The 23,331-nt window shown below is 48.1% G+C and overlaps 1 protein-coding gene across 16 annotated transcripts in view; it reads left to right on the top strand.

Annotated features, from left to right (window-relative positions):
* TENM3 (teneurin transmembrane protein 3) overlaps positions 1-23,331 on the top strand; it is a 1,857,795-nt gene that overhangs the window by 710,146 nt on the left and 1,124,318 nt on the right. For all 16 annotated transcript variants that reach the window (XM_075347175.1, XM_075347169.1, XM_075347170.1 and 13 more), the window contains exon 4: positions 14,184-14,462. In XM_075347175.1, coding sequence (XP_075203290.1) covers positions 14,184-14,462 — 279 coding nt within the window. The remainder of the gene's footprint in view (positions 1-14,183; positions 14,463-23,331) is intronic.

Raw genomic sequence — 23,331 nt, 5'->3', positions numbered from 1 at the left:
GCTATTGGACTTTGCTATAGTCCCACTAGTGCCAAGACATTTGCAGAGCGCATCTGCCTGCGTTGCACACTCCAATTAATTATAACGAAGCCATTATACTAGCAAACACTCACTGTACCTAGTTGTATCCTAAACGTGGCTATTGTACTTTTGTCAATTCACAGTATTGGAACGTTATTTGCAGCACGTCTGCCTGCATTGCACACTCTATCTTTTTTAAACTCATCCATTATACTAGCAAACACACAGTGTACCTAGTGGCATCCTATACGTGGCTATTGGACTTTGCTATAGTCCCACTAGTGCCAAGACATTTGCAGAGCGCATCTGCCTGCGTTGCACACTCCAACAAATTATAACGAAGCCATTATACTAGCACACACTCAGTGTACCTAGTGGCATCCTATACGTGGCTATTGGACTTTGCTATAGTCCCACTAGTGCAAAGACATTTGCATAGCACGTCTGCCTGCATTGCACACTACAACTTTTTTAAACTAAGCAATTTTACTAGCAAACACTCACTGTACCTAGTTGTATCCTAAACGTGGCTATTGTACTTTTGTCAATTCACACTACTGCAAATCTATGTGCAGCACCTCTGCATGACAACCTCGTGCTCTGTTTTTAATAAGCTATAATGATAGCACTAAATACTGCCATTTTGTGGCATCATAGAACTGGCTGTTGTATTCCATTAGTGCCCCACTGGTGACAAGCTATTTCTAGCACCTCTACATCACACCCTCATGCACATTTTGCTACGCTAATGTTATAGCAAACTCATGGAATTCATTGCTGCATTTCATAATTCGGAGGGATAGAAAGTCAGGCTTCCTTTAGCTTTTCCTTCTGTTCATAGACAGCAGCTCCAAGACAAATTTCCCCTCCACGTCTAAGTGTGGAGAGGCAGCTAGTGCGCATGCGTGTGCCGATGTACCCCAGCTGCAGCATAATTACAGTGTTTCGCCTAGTGAGTATGCTCAGCCTGACTGTGCCATTCCTGACGCTAAGTTTTCATTTCGGGATACAGCGCATGCTCCCACACTAAGTGTGAAAAGCCTCTTTGCACAGGTGCTTGCATTCCGTGCCGGGTCTAAGTCCTGTTTTGGGCATAGACACCATGCTAAAGCTGATAGTCTTTTTTCAGAGACTGTATTTCATGCTACTGAGCATGCTCAGGCACTTCCTGCATCAGAGACTAGGTCCGGTAATGAACTCTTTGGCCCTGGCCCTGATGTGGGGGTCCCATATAGACCACAGGGCATCAGGTGTCCTCCCAAATGGCTTGCAGAGGCCCACACCTATGACTTGTCACCGCATTATTGATGCTCAGACGATGACTGGTGAGGTGTTTGGGTCATGGCAGCCATGAGGTCATCATTGAAGTTGCGTTTCCAAATAGGACGCTAGTTATGCCACTCATGACGTGTCACTCTACTTTTGTCTCCAGGAGGTGCATTGTGGTTCACCCTGGTTTGGGGCGGACCCAGGTTATAAAAGGGGCTGGAGCCAACAAGGAGGTGCGCAGTCTTCTATTATGCTCCGAAAGAGCACACCTCCATGTGTTGAACCCATTGCGGCTTTAGGCCAGAGGTAGGCAGGGATCGGGTGGTGGATGCAGGCCACCACCACAGTTGGTAACGCAGAACGGTTAAGACCAGCTCCTGTCCTAACAGTCCTGCTTGTGCAGCCCAGTGGCATTAACAGGCCTGCTGCTGCTGATGCGCCTGCTGTCCACAGGTGTGGCCCCTACGCACACGGTCAGCGTACTCAATGGCCCCTGTGTTGTTAACAGGGAGTTCCTGGGCTGGGTGGGCATGTGGACCCTGTGACGCTAACAGGGCTCACAGTCTCCAGATCCGAATGGCGTCTAACTCGGTTCAGGCTACTATTAGTTTCATAGCCACACAGCTCTGTATCCTCCATCAAACCTTCAAGTTGCCAACCTCTCCTTTTCCAACTGGGAGCACGGTGGACACTGACTGCTGATGGGGATATATACCTTTCTCTTTCTTTTCTTATTAATTTTCGTTATATAGCGGTCACAGATTATATACCACTTTATCCAAATCTGCCAGTCCCACTGTAACAGATGTTGTTTCTTCAGCAAATGTTACAGTTGCTTAACCACCAAATCCACGGACCAAAACTTTTTTCCCCTTTCCAACACACCTGTTCCCCTTTCCAACAGCATCTGTCCTTTTTCAACTCATTTTGGGATATGACCAAAAGTGCAACTGTGCAGGGACACCGTACTCAACGCCATCTCAGCACAGCAGCCATCCCTCGGTCCCTCCGATGTGGACAAGTAAAAGACCATTTCCTCCTATCCATGACAAAGCGTTGAGATTCACTCTGTGCAGCACTGGTGTTTAGTGGACAAGTAGATCTAAGATTGCGTACCACATTCTGCAGATACTCCTGTATACGTGCGTCTATTTCTATGGCAGGAATTAGTTCGCCAAATTTTGTCTTGTACCGGGGATCTAATAGTGTGGCAACCCAGTATTCAGGATTAGTTCAAATTCATACAATCCGAGGGTCATGTAGGTAGTGCAGCAAGAAGGCGCTCATGTGTCTTGTGCATCCAGGAGGACCAAGTCCTTGGTGTGTTGGTGGCAGAGAGGTGAGAATCGTGCATCCTTCCTCTGCCCTCTACCCACAACCTCGCACAACCGAAATGTGAGCAAGCTCTCACTCATCTGCTGAGTCTTCCATGCCCATCGCCAGTTCGTCCTCCATTTCTTCATGGGCTCCTGCACTTTCATCAACACTTTTTGCTGATACTATGCGCCCTTGTTAATCCCTCTCCCTCACCATGAATGCCGCATAGGTGCCGCTGACCATCTGGACCTCGTAGATCTTGTTATCCCTTCCGCATATGACTCCTCCTGTACTTCCTCCCCTTCCTCTTGTCCCAACACCTGACTCAGAATAATAATTACAGTGTGCTCCATCATGTAGATGACCAGAATTGTCACGCTGAGAATGACATTGCCAGTGCTAAACATCTTCGTCGACATTTCAAAACTGTGTAGCAGGGTGCATAGGTCCTTGATCTGACACCACTCCAGCAGCGTGATCTGCACCACCTCTGGATCAAGTTATCCCAGGCTATATGTCTTACCGTATTTCAGCAGGGCTCTGCGGTGCTGCCACACACGCTGAAACATGTGCAGATTCCAATTCCTGCGTGTCGAAACATCGCATTTACGGCGTTTAACTGCCAGACCCTAAGACTTCCGGAGTGATGAAAGTTGTTGAGCTGCTGTGTGCGCACGATGGAAGTGAGCACATAGCGAGCGTGCCCACTGCACAAGGCCATGTAGGCCGTGATGGTGTTTTAAAAATTGCTGGCGAATTCGGTTCAACACGTGAGCCCTAAAAGGCACGTGTGTCACATTGCCCTGAGGATGGCCCGCAGCCAGGTTTGCATCATTGCCGCACACGGCTGTTAAGTCACCAACGTAGTCCGCTCCGTCAATTTGTACTCCGGTTGCCAGGTGACAACGTGTTCCTTTCATGAATAGTGCTGATGATGTGAGAGTAGTCGATGCCAGCGGCGCAGGTGGACGCAGGTTATGCTCACCCACTGGGCTGCATTACCTTGACAGATGCAGAATCTCTGGCTGAATGTAGCTGGTGGGTATCTCACAGATGAAATACCATCATTCAGCTACAACCAATGGGAAGACACCACACCCTTTTTTATGCCCATCCTGTCTGCAGACCACTGCCAGACATAGCTATGAACCTCTGGTTAATTTTACCCCCAGTTCAGTTTTATGATTTTGTGTGCTTGTTACCTGACTACTTTTCCTGCTTGCTGTTTATGTACCTTGTTGGCCGATACGCATTTCAACTCTGCTTGTTTTCTGATTCTTTCCTGGCCGTCCCATTCTGTTCCTGTTCCTCAATTAATGTTTTGACCCTGCCTGACTACTATTCTCTGTAATAGCGGTGTGACTCACATTTCCCATACATTTCAAAGTAAAGCTTTGACCGCCTGATGGCATTGAGCTCTGCTGCCAGCATAGTAAGGAGGTGTGTGGTAGTCCTTGTGCGCAGTTGCAAGGAAGGGTGGCCTGACCACACAGGGTTTGCGCCAAGGTAGAGGACCCACACGAGGTTGAAGAGGCAGAAGCAGTGTATTAACTTCTACATACAGAACAAGGATTGAAACAACTCGTGGGGACGGCAAGACTTGTACAGCAGACCCTTCTCCATCTCTCACCATAGTTTGCCAGTGCCCAGTCAGTGACATGTAATGACCCTGTCTATGCTTACTGGTCCAAGTATCTGTGTTGAAATGCACCCTGTCGCACACAGATTTTCTCAAGGAAGTGGTGATGTTGTGTGCGACATGCTGGTGTAGCGCGGGCATGCTTTTCTTGGAGAAGCAGTGGTGATTGGGCATGTGGTACTGGGGCACAGCGACAGACATAAGGTCTGTAAAATCCTGTGTGTCCACTACGCGTAAAGGCAGCATTTCGGTAGCCAACAGCTTACAGAGGGATAGAGTCAACCACTTAGCTTTGTCATGGGTCGCAGTAAGTGGCCTTTTATTTGACCACATCTGAGGGAAAGAGATCTGGCTGCTGTCTGTAGACGGTGTTGAGTAGGGTGTCCCTGGAAAAATGCAGGTTTGTGAGAAAAGTGCAGGCGGAGACATGATGTTGCCTTCATCTTGCCTTCAGATCTGTTCATCTTGTATCATTTTTAAAAAACACATCAAGCAAGGGTTACTCCAAGCGGAGTCTACCTTTTTTCCCAACATTGGGCACACAGACACCCCATCAGTGGCAGCACTTGTGCCCTAGTTGCAAACAGGATGTTTTGATTTGCATCAAGCACATTCCAAATCCACAAGCATTTACTCTCCCCAGGATGACACAGGGGTAGTAAATTCCTTCTGGATCCATGACTTGTTCATTTTGATGAACGTCAGTGTGTCCACATTGTCACTGGACAGACGCGTGCGCTTATCTGTCAGCACACACCCAGCAGCACTGAAGAAGACACGTTCAGAGACAACGCTGGCAGCTGCACACGACAAAATCTCCAAGGCGTAACTGGAGAGCTCTGTCAATTTTTCTAGATTTGAAGCCCAAAAGGAGCAAGGCTCCATTTGCAAAGTCATTGCATCGATGTTCATTTGGAGATACTCCTGTATCATCCTCTCCATCCGTTGACTATGTGTCAGACTTGTTGTCTCTGGTGGCCTTGCAAAGGAGGGTCTAAAAAAATTATGAAAATATTCCATAAAATTGCTGTTACCAGCACCAGATACGGTCCTACTGGTACGGGTAGACTGTTGAAGATGACGATGCCGTCCCATGTTTGTCAAGTTACAACTGGGAGAATCACTCCCTTCACCTGCACGGTTGTTTGGTGTAAAAGCCGAGCTAAGATCGAGTAACAGCTTATGCTGATACTCCAGCATACGTGCGTCCCTTTCTATGGGTGGAATTATGTCACAAAATTTGGACTTGTCCCGGGGATCTAATAGTGTGGCAAGCCAGTAGTCATCATCACTTCTAATTTTGACAATCCGAGGGTCATGTTGGAGGTAGTGCAACAAGAAGGCACTCATGTGTCTTGCGCAGCCATGCGGACCAAGTCCACGCTGTGTTTGTGGCATAGAGGTGCTAACCGTTCTTTCTTCCTCTGACATCTCCCCCCAACCTCTTTCAACTGAATTTTGACCAAGGTCTCCCTCATCCGCTGAGTCTTCCATGTCCATGGACAGTTCGTCCTCCATATCTTCATGTCCTCCTGCACCTTCCTCAACATCTCGCCTGCTACCATGCGCCCTTGTTGATCCCTGTCCCCCATGGTCCCATGCCTGCCGCGTTGGTGATGATGAACGTCTGGACCTTGGTGATGTTGTTGTGTCTTGCGCATATGAATCCTCCTGTAGTTCCTCCCCTTCCTGTTGTCCCACCCCCTGACTCCGAATAGTGTTTAGCGTGTGCTCCAGCATGTAAATGACTGTAATCGTCATGCTGATAATGGCATTGTCAGCGCTAAACATATTCGTCGCCATGTCGAAACTGTGCAGAACGGTGCATAGGTCCTTGATCTGAGATCACTCCATCAGGGTGATCTGCCCCACTTCTGCATCTCGTTGGCCCAGGCTATACATCATGACGTATTGCACCAGGGCTCGCCGGTGCTGCCACAGTCGCTGTAACATGTGGAGAGTTGAATTCCAGCGTGTCGCCACATCGCATTTCAGGCGATGAACCGGCAGGCCGAAAGACTTCTGGAGCGATGCAAGTCGCTCAGCTGCGGCGGTTGAACGGCGGAAGTGAGCACTGCAGACAGTTTACGTGCCCTGGTCAGAAGGCCATCTAGGCCGGGATAGTGTGTTAAAAATTGCTGGACAACAAGGTTCAACACGTGAGCCATACAAGGCACGTGTGTCACCTTGCCCAGGCGAAGGGCCGCACCCAGGTTTGCAGCATTGTCGCACACGGCCTTACCAGGCTGCAGGTTGAGTGGAGACAACCATTTATTAAACTCGGACCGCAGAGCTGACCACAACTCCTCAGCTGTGTGACTCTTATTCCCAAGACATGTCAAGCTAAAGACCGCCTGATGCCGTTGCGCTCTGCTGCCAGCATAGTAATGAGGGGTGCGTGATTCCTTCTGCGCAGTGAGAACGCTGGTGGCCTGACCAGGCAGGCTTGGGGCGGAGGTGGAGGACCCAGATGAGGTGGAGGATGCAGAAGCAGTGGCGGAACTTGGACAGACAGAGGATTGACACACAAGTCGTGGGGACGGCAAGACTTGTGCAGCAGACCCTTCACCATCTATCAACATAGTTACCCAGTGCCCAGTCAGCGACATGTAACGTCCCTGTCCATGCTTACTGGTCCAAGTATCGGTGGTGAAATGCACCCGTTCACACACAGAGTTTCTCAAGGAAGCGGTGATGTTGTGTGCGACATGCTGGTGTAGCGCGGGCACACCTTTCTTAGAGAAGTAGTGGCGACTAGGCATCTGGTACTGGGGCACAGCGACAGACATAAGGTCTCTAAAATCCTGTGTGTCCACTAGGCGGAAAGGCAGCATTTCGGTAGCCAACAGCTTACAGAGGGATAGAGTCAACCTCTTAGCTTTGTCATGGGTCGGAGGAAGTGGCCTTTTATTTGACCACATCTGAGGGACAGAGATCTGGCTGCTGTGTGTAGACGGTGTTGAGTAGGGTGTCCCTGGAAAAATGCAGGTTTGTGAGGAAAGTGCAGGCGGAGACATGATGTTGCCTTCATCCAACGTAGGTGCTATCGATGTCTGAGAGAGCTGTACACACTCACTTGTTTCCCCTTCCAAACCAACTGACGACCTACCAAGCAAACTGCCTGTTGCGGTTACAGTGGTGGAAGTTTTGCGTGGAAAAACAGGTGTGACAGCTGTCCCCACAGTCCTAGAAGATGAAGAGCGCGCGGATGCACTGGAAGGGGCGGGCGGTGGATGGTTCGCTCCGCTAGGCCGCATTGCAGCACAGTGAGCTTCCCACCGGGACCTATGATATTTATTCATGTGACGATTCATGGAAGAAGTTGTCAAACTGCTGAGGTTTTGACCTCTACTAAGAGAATCATGACAAATTTTACATATCACATGATTTGGGCGATCTTTTTCTATGTCAAAAAAGGAACAGGCTAGGCAAGGCTTAGAGGCCATGCGACCTGTTGATGCACCCCGAATAATGCTCATAGGCAGAGTGGTGGCTGAGGATGCAGTTGTAGACGTGCTACCAGTGCTCCGACTCTGTCCAGGAAGGCGCAAGGTAATTTCGTCGTCGGTTGCATCCTCCTCCACCGCCTCGGTTGACCTCCTCGAGTGCCTGACTGGGGGTTGACAGTAGGTGGGATCTAGAACTTCATCATCAATTGTTGTGTTTGCACTCCCCTCCCCCTCAGACCGAGCCTCTTCTTGCCCTGACCGAATATTTAAGTTGTCATCCCAATCGGGTATCTGCGCCTCATCTTCATCAGTATGTTCCTCATTGCCTATAACCACAGTTGTTGGAAAGGCAGCATTTTGGTAGCCAACAGTTTGCATTTTATGAAAGTCAACCTCCAAGCCATGTCATGCCCTTCTAAAAGCATGTATAACACAGCGAGGGGACTCCAACCACAGTCTCCCTCGTTTCCACTCACTGGGCCACACACACCCCACTTGACTGGCATCGGTTGAGCTCCCTTTTGAAAAAGAAAAAGATGCTTTGCATGAAGCACTCTCAAAAATACGCGTGCCTTTCCCGTCCCCTGGCTGACCCAGGGGAAGAAAAGTCCTCTGAGAGCCATGACTTTTTCATCTTGGTTCTTTTAGAGACACAGCGAGGGGACTCCAACCACAGTCTCCCTCGTTTCCACTAACTGGGCCACACACACCCCACTTGACTAGCATCGGTTGAGCCCCCTTTTGAAAAAGAAAAAGATGCTTTGCATGAAGCACTCTCAAAAATACGCGTGCCTTTCCCGTCCCCTGGCTGACCCAGGGGAAGAAAAGTCCTCTGAGAGCCATGACTTGTTCATCTTGGTTCTTTTAGAGACACAGCGAGGGGACTCCAACCACAGTCTCCCTCGTTTCCACTAACTGGGCCACACACACCCCACTTGACTGGCATCGGTTGAGCCCCCTTTTGAAAAAGAAAAAGATGCTTTGCATGAAGCACTCTCAAAAATACGCGTGCCTTTCCCGTCCCCTGGCTGACCCAGGGGAAGAAAAGTCCTCTGAGAGCCATGACTTGTTCATCTTGGTTCTTTTAGAGACACAGCGAGGGGACTCCAACCACAGTCTCCCTCGTTTCCACTCACTGGGCCACACACACCCCACTTGACTGGCATCGGTTGAGCTCCCTTTTGAAAAAGAAAAAGATGCTTTGCATGAAGCACTCTCAAAAATACGCGTGCCTTTCCCGTCCCCTGGCTGACCCAGGGGAAGAAAAGTCCTCTGAGAGCCATGACTTGTTCATCTTGGTTCTTTTAGAGACACAGCGAGGGGACTCCAACCACAGTCTCCCTCGTTTCCACTAACTGGGCCACACACACCCCACTTGACTGGCATCGGTTGAGCCCCCTTTTGAAAAAGAAAAAGATGCTTTGCATGAAGCACTCTCAAAAATACGCGTGCCTTTCCCGTCCCCTGGCTGACCCAGGGGAAGAAAAGTCCTCTGAGAGCCATGATTTGTTCATTTTGGGTCTTTTAGAAACACAGCGAGGGGACTCCAACCACAGTCTCCTTCGTTGCCACTCACTGGGCCACACACACCCCACTTGACTGGCATCGGTTGAGCTCCCTTTTGAAAAAGAAAAAGATGCTTTGCATGAAGCACTCTCAAAAATACGCGTGCCTTTCCCGTCCCCTGGCTGACCCAGGGGAAGAAAAGTCCTCTGAGAGCCATGACTTGTTCATCTTGGTTCTTTTAGAGACACAGCGAGGGGACTCCAACCACAGTCTCCCTGGTTGCCACTCACTGGGCCACACACACCCCACTTGACTGGCATCGGTTGAGCTCCCTTTTGAAAAAGAAAAAGATGCTTTGCATGAAGCACTCTCAAAAATACGCGTGCCTTTCCCGTCCCCTGGCTGACCCAGGGGAAGAAAAGTCCTCTGAGAGCCATGACTTGTTCATCTTGGTTCTTTTAGAGACACAGCGAGGGGACTCCAACCACAGTCTCCCTCGTTTCCACTCACTGGGCCACACACACCCCACTTGACTGGCATCGGTTGAGCTCCCTTTTGAAAAAGAAAAAGATGCTTTGCATGAAGCACTCTCAAAAATACGCGTGCCTTTCCCGTCCCCTGGCTGACCCAGGGGAAGAAAAGTCCTCTGAGAGCCATGACTTGTTCATCTTGGTTCTTTTAGAGACACAGCGAGGGGACTCCAACCACAGTCTCCCTCGTTTCCACTCACTGGGCCACACACACCCCACTTGACTGGCATCGGTTGAGCTCCCTTTTGAAAAAGAAAAAGATGCTTTGCATGAAGCACTCTCAAAAATACGCGTGCCTTTCCCGTCCCCTGGCTGACCCAGGGGAAGAAAAGTCCTCTGAGAGCCATGACTTGTTCATCTTGGTTCTTTTAGAGACACAGCGAGGGGACTCCAACCACAGTCTCCCTCGTTGCCACTCACTGGGCCACACACACCCCACTTGACTGGCATCGGTTGAGCTCCCTTTTGAAAAAGAAAAAGATGCTTTGCATGAAGCACTCTCAAAAATACGCGTGCCTTTCCCGTCCCCTGGCTGACCCAGGGGAAGAAAAGTCCTCTGAGAGCCATGACTTGTTCATCTTGGTTCTTTTAGAGACACAGCGAGGGGACTCCAACCACAGTCTCCCTGGTTGCCACTCACTGGGCCACACACACCCCACTTGACTGGCATCGGTTGAGCTCCCTTTTGAAAAAGAAAAAGATGCTTTGCATGAAGCACTCTCAAAAATACGCGTGCCTTTCCCGTCCCCTGGCTGACCCAGGGGAAGAAAAGTCCTCTGAGAGCCATGATTTGTTCATTTTGGGTCTTTTAGAAACACAGCGAGGGGACTCCAACCACAGTCTCCTTCGTTGCCACTAACTGGGCCACACACACCCCACTTGACTGGCATCAGTTGAGCCCCCTTTTGAAAAAGAAAAAGATGCTTTGCATGAAGCACTCTCAAAAATACGCGTGCCTTTCCCGTCCCCTGGCTGACCCAGGGGAAGAAAAGTCCTCTGAGAGCCATGACTTGTTCATCTTGGTTCTTTTAGAGACACAGCGAGGGGACTCCAACCACAGTCTCCCTCGTTTCCACTCACTGGGCCACACACACCCCACTTGTCTGGCATCGGTTGAGCTCCCTTTTGAAAAAGAAAAAGATGCTTTGCATGAAGCACTCTCAAAAATACGCGTGCCTTTCCCGTCCCCTGGCTGACCCAGGGGAAGAAAAGTCCTCTGAGAGCCATGACTTGTTCATCTTGGTTCTTTTAGAGACACAGCGAGGGGACTCCAACCACAGTCTCCCTCGTTGCCACTCACTGGGCCACACACACCCCACTTGACTGGCATCGGTTGAGCTCCCTTTTGAAAAAGAAAAAGATGCTTTGCATGAAGCACTCTCAAAAATACGCGTGCCTTTCCCGTCCCCTGGCTGACCCAGGGGAAGAAAAGTCCTCTGAGAGCCATGACTTGTTCATCTTGGTTCTTTTAGAGACACAGCGAGGGGACTCCAACCACAGTCTCCCTCGTTTCCACTCACTGGGCCACACACACCCCACTTGACTGGCATCGGTTGAGCTCCCTTTTGAAAAAGAAAAAGATGCTTTGCATGAAGCACTCTCAAAAATACGCGTGCCTTTCCCGTCCCCTGGCTGACCCAGGGGAAGAAAAGTCCTCTGAGAGCCATGACTTGTTCATCTTGGTTCTTTTAGAGACACAGCGAGGGGACTCCAACCACAGTCTCCCTCGTTTCCACTCACTGGGCCACACACACCCCACTTGACTGGCATCGGTTGAGCTCCCTTTTGAAAAAGAAAAAGATGCTTTGCATGAAGCACTCTCAAAAATACGCGTGCCTTTCCCGTCCCCTGGCTGACCCAGGGGAAGAAAAGTCCTCTGAGAGCCATGACTTGTTCATCTTGGTTCTTTTAGAGACACAGCGAGGGGACTCCAACCACAGTCTCCCTTGTTGCCACTCACTGGGCCACACACACCCCACTTGACTGGCATCGGTTGAGCTCCCTTTTGAAAAAGAAAAAGATGCTTTGCATGAAGCACTCTCAAAAATACGCGTGCCTTTCCCGTCCCCTGGCTGACCCAGGGGAAGAAAAGTCCTCTGAGAGCCATGATTTGTTCATTTTGGGTCTTTTAGAAACACAGCGAGGGGACTCCAACCACAGTCTCCTTCGTTGCCACTAACTGGGCCACACACACCCCACTTGACTGGCATCAGTTGAGCCCCCTTTTGAAAAAGAAAAAGATGCTTTGCATGAAGCACTCTCAAAAATACGCGTGCCTTTCCCGTCCCCTGGCTGACCCAGGGGAAGAAAAGTCCTCTGAGAGCCATGACTTGTTCATCTTGGTTCTTTTAGAGACACAGCGAGGGGACTCCAACCACAGTCTCCCTCGTTTCCACTCACTGGGCCACACACACCCCACTTGACTGGCATCGGTTGAGCTCCCTTTTGAAAAAGAAAAAGATGCTTTGCATGAAGCACTCTCAAAAATACGCGTGCCTTTCCCGTCCCCTGGCTGACCCAGGGGAAGAAAAGTCCTCTGAGAGCCATGACTTGTTCATCTTGGTTCTTTTAGAGACACAGCGAGGGGACTCCAACCACAGTCTCCCTCGTTGCCACTCACTGGGCCACACACACCCCACTTGACTGGCATCGGTTGAGCTCCCTTTTGAAAAAGAAAAAGATGCTTTGCATGAAGCACTCTCAAAAATACACGTGCCTTTCCCGTCCCCTGGCTGACCCAGGGGAAGAAAAGTCCTCTGAGAGCCATGACTTGTTCATCTTGGTTCTTTTAGAGACACAGCGAGGGGACTCCAACCACAGTCTCCCTCGTTTCCACTCACTGGGCCACACACACCCCACTTGACTGGCATCGGTTGAGCTCCCTTTTGAAAAAGAAAAAGATGCTTTGCATGAAGCACTCTCAAAAATACGCGTGCCTTTCCCGTCCCCTGGCTGACCCAGGGGAAGAAAAGTCCTCTGAGAGCCATGACTTGTTCATCTTGGTTCTTTTAGAGACACAGCGAGGGGACTCCAACCACAGTCTCCCTCGTTTCCACTCACTGGGCCACACACACCCCACTTGACTGGCATCGGTTGAGCTCCCTTTTGAAAAAGAAAAAGATGCTTTGCATGAAGCACTCTCAAAAATACGCGTGCCTTTCCCGTCCCCTGGCTGACCCAGGGGAAGAAAAGTCCTCTGAGAGCCATGACTTGTTCATCTTGGTTCTTTTAGAGACACAGCGAGGGGACTCCAACCACAGTCTCCCTGGTTGCCACTCACTGGGCCACACACACCCCACTTGACTGGCATCGGTTGAGCTCCCTTTTGAAAAAGAAAAAGATGCTTTGCATGAAGCACTCTCAAAAATACACGTGCCTTTCCCGTCCCCTGGCTGACCCAGGGGAAGAAAAGTCCTCTGAGAGCCATGTCCACATTGTCAGTGGACAGACACGTGTGCTTATCTGCCAGCAGACCCACAGCAGCACTGAAGACAGGTTCCGAGAGAACGCTGGCTGCAGGATACGACAAGATCCCCAAGACGTACGTGGCGAGCTCAGGCAATTTATCAAGATTGGAAGCCAAGAATGAGCAGGGCTCAAGTTGCACATTAATGGAATCGATGTTTCCTTGCATATACTCATATATCTGTGTGTCCTCCTCTTTTTCCTTGTCCAGCTCTTTTGTTTTCGCATGAGTATATGTCCTTGTCACTTTCCCATGTGTTGTGAGTTGTTTGTGACCTTTTGGACACCTTTGAGGGTGTTTTCTAGGTGTTTTTCTGTGTTTGTGATTGCCTGCCATTGTTTCCTATGCAGTTCGAGTTCGGTTCGTCGAACGTTCGACGAACCGAACTCGAACGGGAGGTCCGTTCGGCGAACCAACCTCGAGCCGAACCGCGACCGGTTCGCTCATCTCTAGTTATGATGACATTAATAATTGACCATAATGCCCTGCTGACATTAAAAGTATTACTTACATATAGTCTTTCTATGTATACTCCCCCTAGTATCTAATATTCCTATTATAAGATTAATACTATACAATTAAATAATAATACTATAGTAAATAATAGTGCATTGCTGTATTCTCACAAACCACTTTCATCCTCCTTTCTTCTTCTGCGCACCTATAAAGCAGTGGCCTGTCAATTTGATTCCTTTTCATGTGTTGCATTGACCATACATTGCTTGTTTGCTGTTTTGGTCTCTCTTGACACCTGAGAGACATTCTTAAATTCTTTAAGTGGTTGACATCAGAAAGAATGCAACACAAAGCCAGCAAAGTGCCTGCGACAAAAGAATCTACTTGACCGTAACATATGAATCTTACTCAAAATACCACATTTGATACTTGAGAAAGTTTAGTATTGCAGAAATTGTGTTTTGGAATAAAGTAACTAAAATGTTTCTGTCTTTTTTTCGTTCTTTTGTGTTTCTCCTTTCCACTCTCAGGTCAGAACTTCACCTTGCGGCAGCTAGGCATCTGTGAACCAGCATCTCGTCGGGGACTGGCATTCTGTGCAGACATGGGGCTTCCACATAGAGGTTACTCTATCAGTGCAGGTTCAGATGCTGAGACGGAAAATGAAGGGGTCATGTCTCCAGAACATGCCATGAGACTTTGGGGAAGGGGGGTGAAATCCGGACGCAGTTCCTGTTTATCCAGTCGTTCCAATTCAGCTTTGACACTGACTGACACAGAGCATGAGAACAAGTCTGACAGCGAAACTGGTAAGTCATTGATACATATATATTTGTGTTAATACATAGGTTAATAGATAGCTCGATTGATTAGGTCTATCAACTACCCAAGGAGAGGAACCCTTTGGACCTCTTATAGTTATATTACTAATTTCCTTCAGCTAACTTTACCAGTTGTAAATAATAGAGATGAGCGGATCAATCCGGGGATAATCGAGTTTGAGTCAAATCTCCTGAAATTTGTGGTTTCATGTGAATTTGAATAATTTGAGATTCGATTTGTGGTTTGCAAAAAAAAAGTCCAGCACCATTTCCAATACTACTGAATCTAATGCCATTTTGTGTTATCATGTTATGATATCTAGCTAATTCTCATACCTTGTACAGTGGTGATCAGTACCTGGGCCATCTGAGATCAGCAGTTGCCAGTGGAGCACAGTTTGTACAGTAGAGTCATTTTCCATTTCCAGAGTAGCTGGGTAAGTCTCCCCCTGTATGACTCTTTCTGTAGAGTGTTAGTTCTTAAAATCAGCAGTCATCTCTTCTCTGAAGAGTATACACTATGTGCAGAATTATTAGGCAAATGAGTATTTTGATCACATGATAATTTTTATACATGTTGTCCTACTCCAAGCTGTATAGGCTTGAGAGCCAACTACCAATTAAGTAAATCAGGTGATGTGCATCTCTGTAATGAGGAGGGGTGTGGTGTAATGACATCAACACCCTATATAAGGGGTGCTTAATTATTAGGCAACTTCCTTTCCTTTGGCAAAATGGTTCAGAAGAGTGATTTGATGGGCTCTGAATAGTCCAAAATTGTGAGATGTGTTGCAGAGGGATGCAGCAGTCTTGAAATTACCAAACTTTTGAAGCGTGATCCCTGAACAATCAAGCGTTTCATGGCAAATAGCCAACAGGGTCGCAAAAAGCATGTTGGGCAAAAAAGGCGCAAAATAACTGCCCATGAATTGAGGAAAATCAAGAGTGACGCTGCCAAGATGCCATTTGCCACCAGTTTGGCCATATTTTAGAGCTGCAACATTACTTGAGTATCAAAAAGCACAAGCTGTGCCATACTCAGGGACATGACCAAGGTAGGGAAGGCTGAAAAACCACCACCTCTGAACAAGAAACATAAGATAAAACATCAAGACTGGGCTAAGAAATATCTTAAGACTGATTTTTCAAAGGCTTTATGGACTGATGAAATGAGAGTGACTCTTGATGAGCCAGATGGATGGGCCAGAGGCTGGATTAGTAAAGGGCAGAGAGCTCCACTCCGACTCAGACGCCAGCAAGGTGGAGGTGGGGTACTGGTATGGGCTGGTATCATCAAAGATGAACTTGTGGGACCTTTGCGGGCTGAGGATGGAGTGAAGCTCAACACCTACTGCCAGTTTCTGGAAGACAACTTCTTCAAGCAGTGGTACAGGAAGACGTCGGTATCGTTCAAGAAAAACATGATTTTCATGTAGGACAATGCTCCATCACATGCATCCAACTACTCCACAGCGTGGCTGGCCAGTAAAGGTCTAAAAGATAAAAAAATAATGGCATGGCCCCCTTGTTCACCTGATCTGAACCCCATAGAGAACCTGTGGTCCCTCATAAAATGTAAGATCTACAGGGAGGGAAAACAGTACACCTCTCGGAACAGTGTCTGGGAGGCTTTGGTGGCTGCTGCATGCAATGTTGATCGTAAACAGATCAAGCAACTGACAGAATCTATGAATGGTAAACTGTTCAAATAAAAAAAATCAAATCTTTATATAGCGCTAACATATTCCGCAGTGCTTTACATACATCAGGAACACTGTCCCCATTGGGGCTCACAATCTAAAGTCCCTATCTGTATGTCTTTGGAGTGTGGGAGGAAACTGGAGTACCTGGAGGAAACCCACGCAAACACGGGGAGAACATACAAACTCCTTGAAGATGTTGTCCTTGGTGGGCTTTGAACCCAAGACCCCAGCGCTGCAAAACTGCAGTGCTAACCACTGAGCCACCATGCCACTGTGACTGTTGAGTGTCATCATAAAGAAAGGTGGCTATATTGGTCACTAATGTTTTGGGGTTTTGTTTTTGCATGTCAGAAATGTTTATTTCTAAATTTTGTGCAGTTATATTGGTTTACCTGGTGAAAATAAACAAGTGAGATGGGAATATATTTGGTTTTTATTAAGTTGCCTAATAATTCTGCACAGTAATAGTTACCTGCACAAACAGATATCCTCATAAGATAACCAAATAAAAAAAAAACACTTCAACTTCCAAAAATATTAAGCTTTGATATGTGTGAGTCTTTTGGGTTGATTGAGAACATAGTTGTTAATCAATAATAAAAAAAAATCCTCTAAAATACAACTTGCCTAATAATTCTGCACACAGTGTGAGCTCTAATGGTCATAGCTATGGTTCTCTCTCTCCTCTCCCCATGTGTATTTTCTGAGCAATTACCACTTTCCCGTTGAGATTCACACAAATTTATTCCCAACAAATCAAATTTAGGGGGAGAGGATTTCTGTGAAGTTGACAAATTTGAATTTCCACAGATCCGCTCATCTCTACTAAATAACAATAGTAAATTTTCAAAAATTAAAAACTAATTTCTGCTACTACTATGTGTATTTAGTGAAAAGATTTGCTATGTGATTGCTATATTTTTCTACAGCAAAAATGTAAATAATTAACAAAACATTTATTGATTTGTAAGACACTTTCATGGCTTTTTTTCATATTGGAAAATATGGGCATGATTTAAAATGACCTTCTCTCCTAACATTGTCGCTATGCATTGGCCCCTCCACTTCCTCCTCTGATGGGGTCAGCTTTCCAGTATTCAAGATGGCTGCCACAGGGGCATGGAGCCGTAAATCTGGACAAGCCATCTTCTGCCTTTCCTGAGCTTTGAAGACCTGATTTAGACTTAAGGGGGCTTTACACGGTAGCGATATCGCTAGCAATTTCTAGCGATATCGAGCGTGTAAGTACCCGCCCCCGTCGCGCATGCGATTGTTTGTGATCGCTGCCGTAGCGAACATTATCACTACGCAGCGTCACACATACTTACCTGGTCGGCGGTGTCGCTGTGACTGCCGAACAATCCCTCCTTCAAGGGGGAGGGACGTTCGGCATAATAGCGACGTCACCGCAACGTCACTAAGCGGCCGGCCAATCAAAGTGGAGGGGCGGAGCTGAGCGTGATGTAAACATCCCGCCCACCTCTTCCTTCCGCATTGGGGCCGGCGGCAGGTAAGGAGACGTTCCTCGCTCATGCGGTGTCACACATAGCGATGTGTGCTGCCGCATAAGCGATGAAGCACAACTCTAAACAACCCTTACCGATTTTTGAGTTTGGGATGACCTCTCCATGGTGAACGATTTTCACCATTTTTGAGGTCGCCTAAGGTCGCTGGTAAGTATTACACGCTGCGATATTGTTAATGACGCCGGATGTGCGTCACTAACAATGTGACCCCGACGATCAAACATTAACGGTATCGTAGCGTGTAAAGCCCCCTTTACCATGTCTCCCTCTGCCTTTGTGGTGGCCATCCTCGATGCATGAGAATCAGAATACTAGTCTCAGTAGAAAAGGCATATGAAGGGCATCATTCGGGGTAACTACACATAACAAATATATAGGCAATTTTCAGCAACATCGTGAAGAGCCACATTAATGGTTTATTCACAAGATAGTAAGTTATCTCCTATTTATGGCATAGAGGATATCTTATTGATTTTGTCGCAGGCGGAGGGGCCGCGCTCGCCACGCTCGGGTCCGCTGCTGCTGCTGCTCGATGGCTCGAGTGGTGGGCCGGACCCAGGGACTCGAGCAGTGCTTCTCGCCCATGAATGAAAAGGGGGTGGTTTGTTTTGGGAGATAGTTCGTGACGCCACCCACGGGTCGTGGTGATAATGGGCACCACCGCTGCTGGTGACGGGGATCCCGGGAGCGATGGCAGGGAGCAGCTAGGATGTTGTCCCCTCCGTGGGTAGGGGTTGGTGATCCCGGGGCCCGGTGGTGTAACGGGGAGACTGGATGGCTGGGGTGCAGGGTTGCAGGGGCAGCGCGCCGCGGTGCCGGATGGCACTGTGGTACTCACTCAGACACATGCACAGAGTCTATGGCAAACCAAACGGCTGGATGGATGGGTCCCGCAGCCGGCTGCAGTGTTTGTGCTCTCCCCGGACAGGGTGATGGTGGCTGTCTTTCCCTGCAACTTGTTAGAATGTTCTGACTCCTGTGGTTGCCCACCGGTAGTCCGCTCCCCAGCGTATAGGTACCGAAGGAGCCCGTTTTGCCCGCAGGCTCTGGCCCTTGGATCTCTAGCCTATGGCGGTGGCTGTATATCCTCACGGTGTGGACTGTTGCCTTCTGTCGGGTCTTGGTTGTTAGGAAACCCCTGGGGTTCCGGTCACACTCGGATTTGACCGTTGTCGGCGGCTCCAAGCCTAGTCGGGGTCCGATGGCCCTGCCTTTGTGCTTAGCTTCACTCCATTCCCCGGTTCGGTACCGGCGGGCCACCGCCCGACCCCGGTCCTACGGTTCCACAGAGATCCACTAACACCTGCAGATGGCCACCACCATCTGCTGACCTTGCTGTTTGTGTCTGGGCCCCTACCCAGACACTGACAGTTTCTAACCTCTCCCTTTCATCTCCAAACTCAATCTGTCTCTTTTCCCGCCTCCAGGCCTGTGAACTCCTCGGTGGGTGGGGCCAACCGCCTGGCTCCGCCCCACCTGGTGTGGACATCAGACCCTGGAGGGAGGCAACAAGGGTTTTTTGTTTGACTGGTGTTACTATCCAGGGGAGGGGGTGTGTGTGGTGTTATGTCTGTGACTACCTGGCTAGTCCAGGGCGTCACAATTTCTAGAGGTTTGACCGCTGTGACCCCGGAGCATGCAGGAATGGAGCTCCGGAATGCTCTATTCATTGCCTGGGGGCCTGTTGGAAATATCTGAGCACTGTATTTGTTTTTTTCTGGCATCACTATAGACAATAATTAAAACTGACATCATACATGCCAATCTCCACTGCATTCAAAACATGGCTCTGCGGAGCCTGGTTCTCTCGATCTGGTTCTGGTGTCATAGTCCCATTCATTATCAACTATCCTATTGATATAGATTGGGAATTACTTACTATATTGAAAATAACCTCTTGAAAGGAATCTGTCACCAACCTCAACTGAGAGCAACATAATGTAGGAAAAGAGACCCTGCTTGCAATGAGAAGAAGAGGGGAGCCAGCACTGCTCATAAATGGAATGCAACAATGAAAAAATAAAAAGCGTAAAATTCACAAATTCATTCCTACTGTAACAATTCAATGAGAATTTTTTGCAAATTATTGATCAATGAATTGAGCCCCCCTGCCCTCACGGCAAATCTCTATAGGGGAGTCCCAACACTATGTTATAAATTAATATCGTACCATAAGGTCTCATATAATGACTTGAACAGGACCATATAAGAACACCACTTACCCGGGGAATGTCAGAACCGCTCCCATGCTGCAAGGACTGACAACTGCGAATAAAGGCAGCCCAGGTGCCAGTGTGTGTGGCAGAACCACACACACCAGCACAATGTCAGGACTGGCCCTCACAGTGCCAGACCAGCAAGCATGGATGAAGGGCGGAACAGCCTCAGGCAGGTGGTGGTTAAATAATGATGCCTATGGACCAGGGGGCGGTGGCTGTGTGTGAACAGGCACCAACATGAATTTTGATGGCAACAGAAGGAATTTGCAAACCACACTGGGCGTGCACGGCAAGGTGGCGGTAAACCACCGACCAATTTTGATTTCGCCATCAAAAATCAGTTTGGTTCTTGTTCACACACAGCCACCGCCTCATGCTCCAAGGCATCATTATTTAAGCACCACCTGCCTGAACCTTTTTCCGCTCTCATCCATGTTTGCTGGTCTGGCACTGTGAGGGCCAGTCCTGACATTGTGCTGGTGTGTGTGGTTCTGCCACACACACTGGCACCTGGGCTGCCTTTATTCGCGGTTGTCAGTCCTGGAGGCAAGGGAGCGGTTCAGACATGTCTCAGGTAAGTGGTGTCTTCATATGGTCCTGCTCATTATATGAGACCTTATGGTACATAATAATTTATAATATAGCGTTAGGGACCCCCCTATAGAGATTTGCCATGACGGGGCAGGGGGGCTCAAATCATTGATCAATCATTTGCAAAAAATCTCATTGAATTGTTACAGTAGGAATGAATTTGTGAATATTACACTTTTTATTTCTTCATTGTTGCATGCCATTCATAAGCAGTGCTGGCTCCCCTCCTTTTTTCCTGCTTGCAATGAGGTATCACTTAATTCACAGGGGTCAGCAGATGTGACACTTTGAGAATTTTTTAGATGTACGATAAAGCAGAGCTCAGAAAGCTAACTCCGCCCAAACCACAGCTTTCTGTGTACATTATATATTGACAGTAAGCTGTTACAATGCTGGGGGTAGGGTTGGACCAAGTCTCATGAAGGCACCTGTCTGGGCAGTGAAAATTTCCTGCTGATAAAACACTCATTGTATTGAAGTAAAAACATCACTAAACAGTGACTAGTGTTGAGCGAGTAGTTGACTATTAGTACTTGCTATGCTGTTAGCGAGTACTGTCTGCCACTCGCATATTCGTTACGAGTAGCGGGTGCAATGTAAGTCAATGGGAAATACTCGCTAAGTAGTGAGTAACCCGAAAGTCGTACTGTACTATTCGCTACTTGCACGAAATGTACGGCTTTCAGGTTACTCGCTACTTAGCGAGTATTTCCCATTGACTTACATTGTGCCCGCTACTCGTAACGAATATGCGAGTAGCAGACAGTAATCTCTAACAGCATGGCGAATACAAATAGTCAACTACTCGCCCAACACTAAGAGTGGCACATCACTGAATTCAGTTTATCAGCCTCTAGTTCATGCTGTCCTCAGATTACATAGCAAAAAACTGCTGACAGATTCTCTTTAAGGTATATCAGTGTATAGCACATATAAAGTATGAAGTAAAGTTAGGAGGACTCAAATCTATCTAGTTCAATACTATCCCATCTATTCACTGCTATTTGTCATCAGAAAAGATTTTTGTAATGTTAAATGTATTTTAGAAAATGATTTTTTTTTTAGTATATTATTTTTCCTAGTTATTTAAAAAATAACATCTGAAATTTTGCTATTTTCACTCCGACCACTAAGCTTCATACTAAAGTTACAATTCCTGAGCTACCCAGACAGCTGCATGTAGAAAGGTTCTGACTCCTCAGTTGTACAGGCAAGTTGTCTGGGTAGCGGTTTTTGGGGAGGAGGCGAGCTGTAACCATCGCCTACTGTAAATGGCAGACACTTTATTGTCTACTTTATTTAGAGGTGTTGCCTTTCATTATAATGTTTATGGGACAGCTTTAAATTCATTTATACACCACAGGAAGTATGAGTGTAGTAGCAAGTGTGAAAACTGCAAGATATCCGATTTTTTTTAATATATTTGGAACATTGATTTTCATTTTTTTTTTTTTTTTTTTTTTTAAACAACTACATTTAACTTAAAATCCTGTAAGGAAACCTTCCTTTTTAATTACAGGACTTGTTAAGATAATATTAACGCACCCCAGGGCTTTGGGGTACTCGATCCCGGGAGTATATTTACTGGGACAGTTCACTGGGTGGCCGTTGCCCGATTCCGTGACCCTGGAGGTCGCTTGAAAGGGGTTGTGTACAGGGGAGTAATAATAAAGGTTTTGTCGTGACGCCAATTGCGGGTTGCGGCTATGTAGATGGAGCCACTGTTGCACAGTCTCTCATCGCTGGGGCTGATGTTAATGGCAGCCTGGATGTTGGGCCCTCTGCAAGTAGTGCTAGGCCCCAGGGGGTAGGTGATGGACTTAGGCGCGGAAAGAAGGTAGGCCACACAAAGGCTTGCAGTGTAACTGGTCCCTTTACTCACAGCATTGGTATGGCTTGCTACCCGAAAAAGGCTGGTCCTCACCACTAGTCCCCTTAGTCCCAGTGCCGGTGTGGTAACCTGGTGGCTTCTTTCCCCTGCACCTGTCTCTGGTTGGCGGGTCCCCGTGGCTTGGAGAATCTGGGGGTCCCCTCCTGGTAGTCTTTCAGTCTTTAGTCCATACGGCGGGCAGTTTGAACCCTGTAGGGTCGGTGCTCTGTTCCGGTCCTTGGTTCTCCCATCACTGCTGGTGCCCAGGACTTTACGGTCGGTGAAGTCCTGGATGGTCCCCTCGCCGTGCAGATTTTATCAGGTCGGCCTGGAGCGTTTTCCTGACCTAGGGCTCTGCACCCCATCAGTGCTATGGTTCCAAGAGTACTCCACCATACTCCACCGGCAACCACATGCCTGCGCCTCACAGGTCACTGTTACACATTCCCGTCAGTACGGTTACGTCCGTCTCCTTTCACTTCCACTTACTGACTGTCTGACCCCTCCTCCCTGGTTGTCGTCTAGTGGACTGGATCAGTTCCACCCCTACTTGGCCATCCATTGGGTCCAACCCTAGCCTGTCCCCAGTCCTTGAGGAAGGGAAAAACAGGGATTATATATGTGTTTTGGTGTTACCGGCACTGGTCTTCTGGGTCCCTGGGGGTAGGCCCTGCATCTTTGACTGGATGCAGTACCTTGTAGCTCCTGATAGCTTCAGGGGCACTACAAGATCCTTTAAGGGGTTGTCCGATCTTGTGGTGAAAGTCTACAGTCACTTACAGTTAGTACACAGCATGCTGTCAGAATTCTCCTGTGTCACTGCCGAGACCAGGTGACCACATGACCTCAAGTGTGTGGTTTGCATACTTTCAGCCACATTCAGACTAAACATGCTTGTATTGTGCGAGGCAGAATATGTCTAGTTAGCATGTGACCATATGTATGCAA

Source organism: Anomaloglossus baeobatrachus, chromosome 1, assembly GCF_048569485.1.
Source record: "Anomaloglossus baeobatrachus isolate aAnoBae1 chromosome 1, aAnoBae1.hap1, whole genome shotgun sequence".
Lineage (NCBI taxonomy): Eukaryota > Metazoa > Chordata > Amphibia > Anura > Aromobatidae > Anomaloglossus > Anomaloglossus baeobatrachus.
This window is presented reverse-complemented; position numbering and strand designations above follow the sequence as displayed.